General features: G+C 35.6%; 1 protein-coding gene across 6 annotated transcripts in view; it reads left to right on the plus strand.

Moving 5' to 3' along the window:
- Nucleotides 1–13,352, plus strand: part of EXOC6B (exocyst complex component 6B) — a 713,117-nt gene that overhangs the window by 320,905 nt on the left and 378,860 nt on the right. For all 6 annotated transcript variants that reach the window (XM_049856497.1, XM_049856495.1, XM_049856493.1 and 3 more), the window contains exon 8: nt 5,796–5,864. In XM_049856497.1, coding sequence (XP_049712454.1) covers nt 5,796–5,864 — 69 coding nt within the window. The remainder of the gene's footprint in view (nt 1–5,795; nt 5,865–13,352) is intronic.

A 13,352-nucleotide genomic window follows, 5' to 3' on the forward strand; every position in this document is an offset into this window, starting at 1 on the left:
TGTGTGTGTGTTCTGGGACAGCTGTAGTAAAAATAGGGCTAGGGCACACTATTGCATTTCTGTTTTGTTTTCTTGTGCTGTCTTGATCAGCAGAATAGGCAAGTCTCTCCTAGTACATTTGCCACTCTTCTTGAGTGGAGAGGAGCAAGCAAGCTTTTCTTGTGCTCTCTTCCCCTTTTCCTAATGATTATGCTTATCCAGCAGTGAAGTGGTAGATTTACCAGGTTTGTTTCCCTGCCTGCCTTCACTAGTGAGTCTTTTAAGATAGTATGAATAGCTTCTAACTCTGAGTCCTTTTTTTTTTCTTTCAGGAGGAGGTGGTGGTCTGTTAGAAAATAATAAATAAATATATCTATTAAAACTTGAGGTATCATCTATTTTAAAATCAAAATCTCTTTTTTAATATTTAAAAACATTTTTTCTTATCCTTTGCTAGAGTAACTTAGCCATTACCTTTCTATTTTCTGGTTTTTCTATCTGAACTAAATTTGTATTAGAGAAGAAAAACATATCATAAAAGTGAGATCCTGATGTTTTGCAAGAGTTTTTATAATCAAAAACGCTCATTTTTCCTTTCTTCCTGAACAGCTAATATTTCTAGTTTTACTCTGAATTTTTGCATCTTTCCTAATAAGTTCTGTCTGTAGAGGCTCATAAGACTTTATTTTCAGTTTTTTAAAATTTTTATTTAAATGAATCCTACTTATACGGCAGCTTTTCTCACTTCCTTGCTTCCCATCTCCAGATGCTTTTTAGCCATCCAATATAGTGGCAAAGCCCTGGTGGTGTAGTGGTTAAGAGCTTGGCTGCTAACCAGAAGGTCGGCAGTTCAAATCCACCAGCTGTTCTCATTCTTTGGAAATCCCATGGGGCAGTTTTACTCTGTCCTATAGGGTTGCTATGAGTTGGAACCAATTCGACAGCCCCTAACAAAACAACATGCTGTGGCGTCTTGTGGTAGCTGGTGTATTTATAGGATATAAATGCTACTTAATAGCAAATATTCCACAGATAAAAATTAAGAAGTATTGCTTTGACTGAAAACCCATTGCTGTCAAGTTGATTCTAACTCATAGCGACCCTATAGTTCAGATTTGATTGAAGCTATTAATATTTATCATATAAATGTAAACATCATTGTACTAAAACATATTAGCCATATGCGCTGGTGCGTAGTGGATACATGATCTCTAGTGAGTATGTGAATGTGTAATTGTGGAAGAATGCAGTAATTGTCTCCATGATATCTACCTCTGGATATCAGCTACCCATAAATTATTTTAATAGATTATTTTTGGTTATTTTTAAATATATCCAAGTCCTCTTAATTTATACATGAGACCGTGCTCTAAGGCAAAGTTATCTTAGTTACCGAATTTAAAATCTTACCTGCTATTTTGCTCCTCCCTGAAAAGAAATAGATTTGAACTAGCAGAAGGCTTTCCATTCAAAAACTAGATAGGAAATTAGGCAGCTGCTGTCCTTGGTGATGAAATTATTTCATGTGAATTCTTAAGGAAACCAACTAGTTAAAAAAGTAGGATAATTTAGAGTATACTGTTTGTAGCTACTGTTGATATCTTCATGGATCTATTTGAACTTCGAGAAAAATACAGACCCCAGTATCTTAATGTCTTGAGTTCCTGACTGCCAGGCAGAGGAAATGTTTAACTATTTTAATCATGTTTCTGTATCTCAGAAAGAAAGCCCTTATGAGAGGAAATGACAACGTCCTACCACAAAGTTATCTCTTATCAGTTATAGTCTCTGTCGATAATGATTTGTCAGACTTGGACATGTGTAAAATGCAAGGCCTGTGTTATTTACTTTGGAAAGGAAAAATTAGATGAAGCTGATAAAGAAAGAGTCATGGCTTTTGTTAGGAGACAGAAACCATTAGAGACAGTCATTGTTAGCTTAGGAAAGTGTCCTTGGGCCCCTCCCTTGGCCCCTAGCTGAAACCTAAACCTGCTTGAATCATTCTTTGCAACTTCAGGGGAAGGAGGGAGACAGCAGGGAAGAAGAATGAAGACAGCCTTGACAGAGATTTAGCATTCTAAATGGGGAGCAAAATGTGGACCTTAAAACAGACTTATTATTATGAGTTGGGAAAAACTGCCTTTTGTTCTGGTATCCTTCCCTTGCCCCCATATATTTAGATTTTTGAAAGTTCAATTTTTATCTCTCCAAAAACGAAGCATTCCTTCACGTAGAGTGTGTGTTGCTCTTCTCCTTTTGCCTTTCTGTAGCTGTGATTCTTTTTCATTAGTAGAAGCAGAGAAAACACATCTAGCTCAAAGCAACATGAGTCAGTGCATACTTTACATACCTTTATTCTCACAGCACTCCTGGAAGGACGGCACATCTTAGTGTTCCTCACAGAAGGGAACATAGAGGGAAAAAAGGATTTCTAAATATTGGCTATTTTGGGAGTGGAGGATAGGGATTGTGAACCGAAGCCCTATTCTGTGCCTTCTTTTTTTTTTGCCTAGATTTCAGTGCACTGCTGTCAAAGCTGATAGTTACATGCTTAAGAGGACTTAACTGGATGATAGTTCCAGAGGCTAAGAAACAGCAGAGCAAATACTTATAAGTCAGGGCACTTGGAACAGTGTGAAACTGAGTAGCATGATGTCAGGAGATCCTCTCACAGAGAATAGATTTAGTTGTAACTACTTGTTGGACATGATAGGAAAGGCTTTTCTTCACTCTCTAAATAACTCCATTTTTAAAGTCTCCTCAGATGAACCAATCTTAGTGTATTAGTAACCAAGCATCTTTCCTTAAGGGGCACCTTAACTTATTCCTGACAAATTTCTAGGGAATCTGTCCCCTAACAGGTATGTTCATTCTATAAGGAAGGATTGCTCTGACATGTGAAAGGGATAAGGCTCTGTCTGAAAAATGGCTAGAAGCAATTTCCTTTTGAGAGAGGAAACTATGGCTCTGAGAAAAAGCAAAACAAAATAAACTGCATTAAGAAGAACATATAAGCAGAGACCTACATCATCCTGAGACCAGAAGAACTAGTTGGTGCCCGGCCACAATCGATGACTGCCCTGACAGGGAGCTCAGCAGAGGACCCCTGAGGGAGCAGGAGAGCAGTGGGATGCAGACCCCAAATTCTCATAAGAAGACCAAACTTAATGGTCTGACTGAGACTGGAGGAATCCCGGCGGTCATGCTCTCCAGACCTTCTGTTGACACAGGACAGGAACCATCCCTGAAGACAACTCATCAGACATGAAAGGGACTGGTCAGCGGGTGGGAGAGAGACGCTGATGAAGAGTGAGCTAATTATATCAGGTGTACACTTGAGATTGTGTTGGCAACTCTTGTCTGGAGGGGGGATGGGAGGGTAGAGAGAGAGGGAAGCCGGCAAAATTGTCAAGAAAGGAGAGACTGAAAGGGCTGACTCAAGACGGGGAGAGTAAGTGGGAGTAGGGAGTGAGATGTATGTAAACTTATATGTGACAGACTGATTGGATTTGTAAACGTTCACTTGAAGCTTAATAAAAGTTATTATAAAAAAAAAAAAGATATTTACAAAAAAAAAAAAAAAAGAAGAACATATAAGCAAAGTTAGGATTGAATTAGTTATTGAAAATGAGGTAAGAACATTTCCTTAAGCTTTTTTTGTGTGTGTGTTTCTCCTCACTTACTGACACGGTTAGGTTCCAAAGACCAGGTCGTTATGTAAGAATCGGCGTTATATGAAAATGGAGGATGACCACATCAGATCACAAAATGGAAGATTACCTAATTGCCAAATTACATCATTACATAACTGCCAAATCACTGAAAATCGTGGCCCAGACAAATTCACAGATAATGTTAACATCACGGCCAGTGTTACTCTCACCTTGCAACTTGGTGTTCGTTACTGCCAGGCATATGTCATTAGAGTGCAAAATAGATAGTAGATTTTTTTACTATCTTCGTAATGCAAAATGTCGGTAACGCAGTAATCAATAAGTGAGGAGTAGGTGTATTTATAATACTTTAAAACCACTGATTCTAAGTGGAAGAAAAAGTTTCATTTCCTATACAGATTGAACTTTTTTTTATATATACTTCCTTCTTGTCTTTCTATAAATACATGTATAGTTTTTATGTAGTATAAATACTATTGTAAATATGATTTTAGAAAGTATTTTTACTTCTTTTGAGATTGTGCTTCACTAGTAGGTGCTAGTTTGCTGGCAAGATAAAATGAATTTACTCTAAATCTCCACTTGGCACTTAAAGAAAGGAGACTATAAAGATGCTTTAGTACTGTGGTCATTTCATACAAGATTCCCTGTTGAATCTTTTTGTGTTATTAGGATAAAAGTGAATGTCCATTCGTATTCTTAAAGTTAATATTTTTGGATGCTTTTTTATCCTACTTCTTCTTTAACTACACGGTGCCCATCTGTTCATAAAATATTTTTGTGGTGCTCATTAACTCTTCCAAGGGTTGGTTAGTTGGTTGTTTTTTTTTTTTTTTTAAGTAAAACCACGCTTGGGCCATGGTATAGGATCTTGAGCTCTTTAACATCAGTCTTTGGGCTCACATAAAAATTTGTTCTGAGTACTTACTAAGTATGTAGCATTTTGAGGTCCTTAAACATAGAGATTTAGTCTCTGTCCTGGATGCAAAGCGGATGAACAGAGCAGTCAATAAATTTGAACTAGTGAATATAGAGAGATAATTTCTTGAAGAAAAAGAAAGTAGGTATTGTGCTCTTGAATTGTAGAGTGAGTAGATTTCATTAGGAAAATTACCTTGTGAAGAAGCTATGTTCCAAAAGAAGAAATATTTATAAAATTAGGAAAACTGCTCTTGTTATCAGGAATCACTTTAACCCAATTTAGGTATACTAGTTACAGCAAAAATTTCTGCTTGGTATTTATTTTGATTATTTCTTTATATATATTTTTTCATTTTGTTTGTTCAACATTTTACTTTCAGTGTCCTTTGTAAGTCAACTGATAGTTTCCTTTTTAAATTGCAACTTACTCATTGTCAGGTCACATAGCAAATCAGTTTCTACACCAAGACTATATTCCAGTTCTTCCCTCAAGTGCTTTTTTTTTTTAAAGCCTTTTCTTTTGATGCCTAGGTTTAATCTGCATTCATTATCTACATTATAATCCACTGGTATTATTCTAGGTTTGACTTTTTCATTTATTATATTTTTTGTATGACTTCCCTTCTCTTCCTAGCATATTTCTATATTTTGATTGCATGCTGACCTAAGTATTCATTAATTCTTGTGCTCTTCAAAAGTTGGTTGTCAGGCAATTCAATTTGCAAATTTTGTTTTTGACCACTGAAACCTAAGTTTTTTTTTTTTTTTTAATGTAAACCACCATGTATCTAAGAAGACAAAGTCAAATCATCAAAGTTACATTCCCCCATGTTTATTATTTTTCCCTTTAGAGCCCCATGCTCATAGGGTTGCTGTGAGTCGGAATCAATTCAATGGCACACAACAACATCGGAGGCACATGACCTGAGATGTAGCTCTAAAAGCAGATGCAGGACCAGCATAACTTGTTTCTTTTCTTTGCTATCCGTCGTTGTGGGCTTTGTCTCAGCCTTGGTGTATATTTTCATAATTTACTAATTCAGTGGTAAAATATCAGAACTGGGTGCCGGGAAGCATGGTTTTGTTTGTTTTGTATTTCTCTTTTAGAAGCTAGAGCTGATTTTGTTTTTCTTTATTTTATACACTTGAATGCTAAAAGTAAGTGAATTTTCTCTTAATATCTGTTTTAATATTTTGTGATGATCTTTGTTTTGTTTGCAGGTACCTGGGGCCCAAGATTTGGTGGATTTCTCTCCTGTTTATCGATGTCTGCACATATATTCTGTACTGGTGAGTCTTTATCTGGCTCTGCCTAATAAAGGTGTATATTGAATTCAAAACTCTGCTTTCTCATTTTTGCTAGTTTTTCTCTTCATTATTAAGAGTGAGAGATGGAAACTATTTGTTGTTTAAGGAGTATTATAAAAAAAAAGAAGTAATTATTTTCTTGCTTCTGGAATCTTTCATGTTTGTCATGCAATATATAGGTAAAGTTAGCGATGTTCATTTCTATCAATCATCAGCAAATTAGTAGATTATATCTACAAGTAGTCACATGCACAGATTTTTGTTCTTAATTTAATAATTTAATAATAGTGTTATTTAAATAACAATAGCCTACTTATTAAAATAGACTGTTTACTCTTTATTCTTGAGTACAATTATTCCTTTTGTCATATAAAGGAATTTAGAAAATAAAACCTGTGGGGGAAAAATATTATGGTTGTTAATGAAAATTTAAAGAAATGACCACTTTCCCCATCTTGGCAGTACACCTGTATGCAAACACACAGACACACAGAGGCAATCAGAAAACTAAACTATGAGGGTAAAATATCAACAAAGAAATTGATGAGAGGTATTCATTACTGGTATCTTTGGTAGCAAAGTTCAGGGAATCTTATATCAGGTTATTTTAAATATGTTCCAGTATGTCTTATTGCCCAGTCTGTTATCTATTTTCTTCCTTCATTTTTAACATATTGTCACTTAATCATTACTCTGGACAGTTTGGGACAGTGGTCTTTGGACTTTATGGCCTGAAGTATTTTGCAGCAGTCTCTGAGTATTTCAGAAAACACTTTGAGTAGCTTCCTCTCTTTTCCTCTTCTCTCCTTTATAGATAAATTTTGGAAAGGACTGACAACTTTATAATGCTGAGTCATCTCATTCATGGAAGAATAAAATTTTAAACTCCTTAAGTTTTTTTACTTACAGTTTTTGTTAACATTTTTTACTTTATTTTCTAATTATTGCAGATATTGAGGAACACTGTTGACATCTGTCCATCCTTGAAATAAGCCTGACTTGATGAGCACTATTATTATATTTTAACACCTGTGAAATTTAACCCCTTAAAAATATATACACATATATTTTAGTATTGCTGTATTTATGTTCACAAGTTCCATAGGCTTAAAATCACTCTTCTTATATGGTTTGAAAGTCAGCATTACTTTAAAAAACCCATTGCTGTCGATTCGATTCTGACTCATAGCAACCCTATAGGACAGAGTAGAACTTTCCTAGAGAGCTTCCAAGGAGCGCCTGGTGGACTTGAACTGCTGACCTCTTGGTGAGCAGCTGTAGCATTTAACCACTCCGTCACCAGGGTTTCCAGCGTTACTTTAGCCTCATCAAAATGAGTTGAACATCTCTTCCTCTTTTCTATAAGACTTGTATGAGATAGGAATTATCTGTTCTTTGAAGTTTGGTAGAATTCATGTATGGAATAGTTTTTCCATTGCCACACCCTTTTCCTTTCTCTTTTATCATCTTGCTTCCATGCTCCATGACTTTGTTTAGTCTGTTCAGTAGTATGTATGGATATAGGAGTTCACCGTTTTTGTATTTAATCCAAATGCCAGTGGAAAAAGAACCATATTCACTCACATCTAGTTTTAAGGCTTATAGCAAGCATCATAATTTCAAAATCAAGTGGATTTTTTCTGAAAAAATAATGCATGATCTGTGAGAATAGGTAGTTTGTTTTGTTTAATGTTACAGCTTATGTACCAACAACCACACCTGGTACATAGTAGGTACTTAATAAGTATTAGTTGAGTGAATTAATAAATAAGTGGTAGCAAAAGAACCTAGTACATTGGTTTGAACATATGCTAACTTGAATCTTATTCATTTACTTATTCAGTAAGCACCTACTGAATTTCTATTCTGTGTGAAATGGATTTGAAGAGTCAAGAATGTATAAATTAAGGGCCCATGTTTTAAAAAGTTTCCGTCTACGAGGGGAGAAGTCACATTCCATGAATGACTATGATATAATAGTACTATATCTCATCACTGTGTGTATATATTAGTTTTTATAAGCTTTATTAAAATTATATAAAAAAGGTAACAGCAATTTTCCTGGAATGAGAACCCTAATAGTGATCCATAAGAGCACTGAAGTAATTTAGTTGTGCACTTAATAACTGTGTAGTGTTAGGCAAGTCACTTAAACCTTAGCTTTCTCATACGTAAAATGCAATAACAATTACCTACTTCATGACAATTATAGATACTGTATGAGTAGTGCCTACCTCAGTCTCTGGCACATAATTAGCATTTTTTTTTTTTTTTTATAATATCTGGCAAGAGTTAAATATCTGATACTGATGGTTGAACACACTGGTATTTCAAAAAGTATATACTGTGAAGTATAGTCGTATAGATAGCAGTCGTAGTCTGTCATCAGTGTACAAAGTTTATCGATTGTATAACATTTACACATTCTTAACTGTACAGTGACTATATAGTTCCAAACTGTGTAGAAGCTAGGACATACTGGTGGTTATTTAAACTGCGCATTTAAAAATAAATTCTACATATTGGTATTCTGTAATGTTTAAATATTTGGTATTCATAAATTTTTTATAACAATTTGATAAAACATTGTTTATATGGTATAAACAAATCTCTTTCTCTATTCACTGTTTTCCCTACTTTTGCAAGGTAGAACTAGTGATAAGAACTCAGCCCTAATTTTTTTTTTGAATACATGGATTTTTTTTAAGTTTCTACTCTTCCAGACCTATAGGGCCTTGAAATAAGGACAGACTATCTCCTTAGCTGAAGTGAGGACCACGGCATGTATAACTTATATGCTAGTGCTGACTTTTTACATAGGTTATTTTGGGTTGTAATTTTTTACTTCTCTGTATCTGTTTCTCCATTCTTAAAACACTAATTTATACTACTGTATGGTAGAGGGTAACTTCATAATATTAAAAACAAAGATATTTAAAAATGGATTACTTAATATAAATATTTGTAATATAATTTTTTTCTTATACCCTGATGTAATTAATATTAACAGCAGGCCTTAAAAAGTGAGAATTTAGGAATAAAGAAATGGGAACTGAGGGGAAAATAAACTGTATTATTCTCATTTCTTTCTGTTTCAGTACTTATTGCTGTGTTTTCATTCTTCATTCTCTCTCATCTATCCAGTATACCACTACCCTGAATATCTTACTGGACCTTTTTGTTACATTTGACTTTGTTGATCATTTATGCCTTAAAACTCTTAATCCCTTTGTCATCCTTTACGGTACTTTTACTTGTTGCTTGCTTTGGTCTCTGTGGGCTCTAACTGTTCTTTGTGTATGTGTGTATATATGTATATTTATAAAACCAAACCAAACCTGCTGTCAAGCCAATTTCGACTCATAGTGACATTATAAGGACGGGGTAGAACTGCCCCATAGGGTTTCCAAGGCTGTAAATCTTTATGGAAATAGACCACTGCATCTTTCTCCCATGGAGTGGCTGGTAGGTTTGAACCACTGATCTTTCAGTTAGCAGCCAAGTGCTTTACCCATTGCACCACCAGGGCTCCTTGTGTATATGTATACACACATAAATTTATATAAGCATATATATATATACACACACACACATATTTATACATATTTATGCATATATACATATAAACCCCCAAACCAAACCTGTTGCTGTTCAGTCAACTCTGACTCATAGCAAACCTATAGAACAAAGTAGAACTGTCCCATAGGGTTTCCAAGGCTATAAATTTTTAGAGAAGCAGGTTGTCACATTTTTCTCCTGTGGTGTAGCTGGTGGGTTCGAACTGTTCACCTTTCAATTAGAGGGGGCAGTGGTGGTTCGGTAGTAGAATCCTTGATACCAGCCAGTGGGTCTCATGTGCAGGCAACACCCGTCTATCTGTCAGTAGAGGCTTGTGTGTTGCTGTGATGTTGAACAGGTTTCAGCAGAGCTTCCAGACTAAGACAGACCAAGAAGAAAAGCTTAGAGATCTTCTGAAAATCAGCCAATGAAAACCCTATGGATCACTATATATATAGTGATATAATTTTGTGTGTGCATATATATATATATATTTATGTACTAAACCTAACCTTTTGGATATTCTACAAGTAGTATAAACTCTGTATGTTTCAGAATGAACTGAGCTTGTTTTCTTGCCCCCCACCCCAGTCAGCATGCTTTTTTTGAATTTCCAGTCATCTCAGGTAAGGATAGCAACATCCATCTAGTCACTAGCTGGAAACCTAAACTCTTCCTTCTTTCTCAGTACCATGTCCAGATCTCCAGATCTTATAGGTGTTACCCCCTAAATTTATTTTTACTGTCTCTCCTCATTCCTTATCCTAAAACGATTGCCGTAGTTCAGATTCTCATCAGGATTATCGAAAAGAGCCTCCTGACTGGCCTTCCTATCTTATATCTTAAACCCTTAACTCAGCTCTTCTCATCATAGTCTTAGGGATAAATCTGGCATATAAATTATCTGCTTAAAATCCTTTAGCAGATCATCTGTGGAGTAATATATAAAAATATACAAAAAATATGTAGTATACAGAAGTGCAGAAGGTCTTCCATGTCTTGTCAACCATATTTCCTGCTGTTCATACCTTCCCCTACTGATACTGAAATGCTTCCAGTTCTTTTATTGTACCATGCAGTTTCATGCCTCTAATCCTTTTCTCATGTCAGTCCTGCCTGCCTGTATTACTGTTCCCATTTAGTTTTATTTTACTTATTCTCATTTAACTTTAATACTCGTGTCCTCCTGCAAATTTTTTTGACACTCCAGGTTGAACTAAGTGGACTCCGCTTCCCCTTTGTGCTATTGTATCACCCACTGCATATTTTTATTACTGGTATCTTTATTATAATGTTATATTCTAAATATGTGTTCTTTTTTCTCACTAGATGGTAAGCTCTTTTAGGGCAGGTACCATCTTTTTAGCTCCAGCATTTAGCATGATACTTAGTATATAATACTCAATAAATGTTTTTTTTTTTATTTTAAAAGATAACTACCCTCCTTTTGACCCACAAATGAGTCCAGTATTCTAGTCTCAGGCAGTGTTATACAATATCAGGGCTGGAACTTATACGAAGAAAAACAGTTCTGTTGGTGTCCAACGGAAGGATCATAGCATAAGTAACAAGAAGTTCTAATATTTTGTCATTTACAATAGTGTTTATCTGAACTTTTGGCCTAGAGGATAACAAGGCACACTTTGAATAAACATGGCAATATTTATTATTTTTAGTGAAACCGACCTTCCATTCACCCCCCTTTTATGGCTGTACTGCTTATAAATTCCCAAAGGATTATTTGAAAAATCCTACTTATATCTGCCAGCCTTATCAGTAGGGCAAGAGTTCACGTATTGTAACAGGAGGTCAGATTTCGGTCATGGTCTTATAGATGGGGCCAAGCACCTGTAAATTCTTCCTTTGGTGACTAAAGTGAAGTACAATATCAAACAGGCAGTGAGACTTTTCTAGGAAGTGCTGAACTTTGGCAGGAAGGGCAAACTTTGGCAGGGGGAGGGGTGGGAAGAAAGTGAACAAGGGTCAGATAGTGGTTAATTGAAGCTTGGTCCTTGATATAGTAATGCAGTGGAAGTGTGCAGGCATAGATAGATGAATTTTATGGAATTATTTTAAACAATTTATATTGTTTAACTTATCACATAAAGTTACGAGATGGGTAGGTAAGGGTAAGGGGCGGGATATGAAATATCATTATTACAGTTGTTAAAGACTTTTTTTAATGGAAAAATAAGCTAAACATTTTATTGGAAAAGAAATTATCAATACTAATGATAATCTGAGGTTCTTCTGTATAGTATAGTACTAGGTAAGAAGATGGACAAACTAATTAGGACAGAAGCCAGTCTGTCTTGAAGATTTTTCAAAAAGTTTACCAACTTAGTGATGTTTGCCATGTTTATAGACTCCAAGCCTCAAACCCAGCTCAATTTGGCCGAAGATTTCTATGTACATTAAGCCCCTCTATACACTTTTTTTTTTTTTTTTTTTTTATACACTGCAGCATCTTTCTGAATTTTCTGCACTTTCGCTGCTCCCCTACCCTTTCATCACTGGAACGATAAGATACTCCATAACAAGCAGCTTGGGTGTTATTTAGAGAGACTGGAGGAGCATACCTCTAAATATAACCGTACTTCTGGTTTGTGGGTCTCATTTGTGATCTCATTTTCTTGTTGTATCTTAGTCTCCAGGGATCTACATCACCTGCTTATTAACAATTTAAAAAACTCGTAGGTTAAAAAAAGTTGATAAAGTGTACACCTTTGATTTATGTACTTTTCTGCAAGTGTGTTATACTGTAATAAAAAGTTTAAAGATTTCTGACATCTTGGGGTAAGGGATAGCAATTATAACAATATGGTTTTTTAGTAAGCCACAGTCCCAATATTAAGTGAATCATAAGAACCTCAGTTATTTTTAATTCTCCTCCAATCGCTAAAGGAGGCTAGAACAAGCCTAAGATCTAAGGGTATGCAGAATGCCATTGTGAATTCATTATTACTAAGACTTTAGCGAGTGCAGTATTTCTTGGGCAAGGGGCCTCTGAGAATTTGATGAAAGCTGGGAACCCTTTTCCCAGACAAAATGTACATATAGACGTGTATGATATTTTGCTTAGAGTTTCAGAGGCTTCCCCATCAACCTGAATCTTATCCACAGACCCCAGAAAGAACCCTCATGGAAGGGGAAGTACAGACTGATTCAGATTTCATGTATTGTCTGACTACAGACCTGTGCCCCAGAATAGCGCACCCTAATCCCATTTGAGTATCCCCTTTTATAAGCTTTCTAAGAACTCCCTGCCACCTTGTCCTTTTCTTAGATTTGGAAGGCTTGCCAAAAGCTAAATTTAAAAGCGTATTTCAAAGCGACCTTATTTTTGTGTCATAAATCCTTATTCCCTGGGCAGCCATTTTGCCGGGCAAGCTGGTAACCTGTTTTTTTTTTTTTTTTTTCCTTAAGTATAAGTTAGCCTCAGCAGCTAACTCTGAGTCAGAGCAAAAATTTAGAGATAATTATGAGAACTGTGGTGAGTAGTTGATCTCCCTGAACATAAGTAATTGTGTTAAATTTCAGAATATTTTACCTCTTATCTGCTTTTAACAGTATTTCTAAGTACTTGGCTGTAATTTGGAGAAGAGAATCAGAAATAGTCAAAACCCTTCCTGGCTTTTGTGGGGGCTGTAAGTGGGGTGGGGTAGGCAGGAATCTTACTGGAACATGTTTCTCCCACTCTAATCTGAGGATTTTTTCTGTTTGGCCTGTACTGGTAGCTGGGGAAAGTACAAATACCATGGTCTGTAACTATAGATAATAGCAAGGAACGGTTTTGGGAGAGGAAAAAGGAACAGATATAAGCAGTTCTAAGTGACATGCTTCCTGAGGTGTTAAGGGAATTACTTAATGAGATTACTTAAAGAACTTTGATAGCAATTGGCTGTTATATTA

This window comes from Elephas maximus, chromosome 17 (genome assembly GCF_024166365.1).
Source record: "Elephas maximus indicus isolate mEleMax1 chromosome 17, mEleMax1 primary haplotype, whole genome shotgun sequence".
Classification (NCBI taxonomy): Eukaryota; Metazoa; Chordata; class Mammalia; order Proboscidea; family Elephantidae; genus Elephas; species Elephas maximus.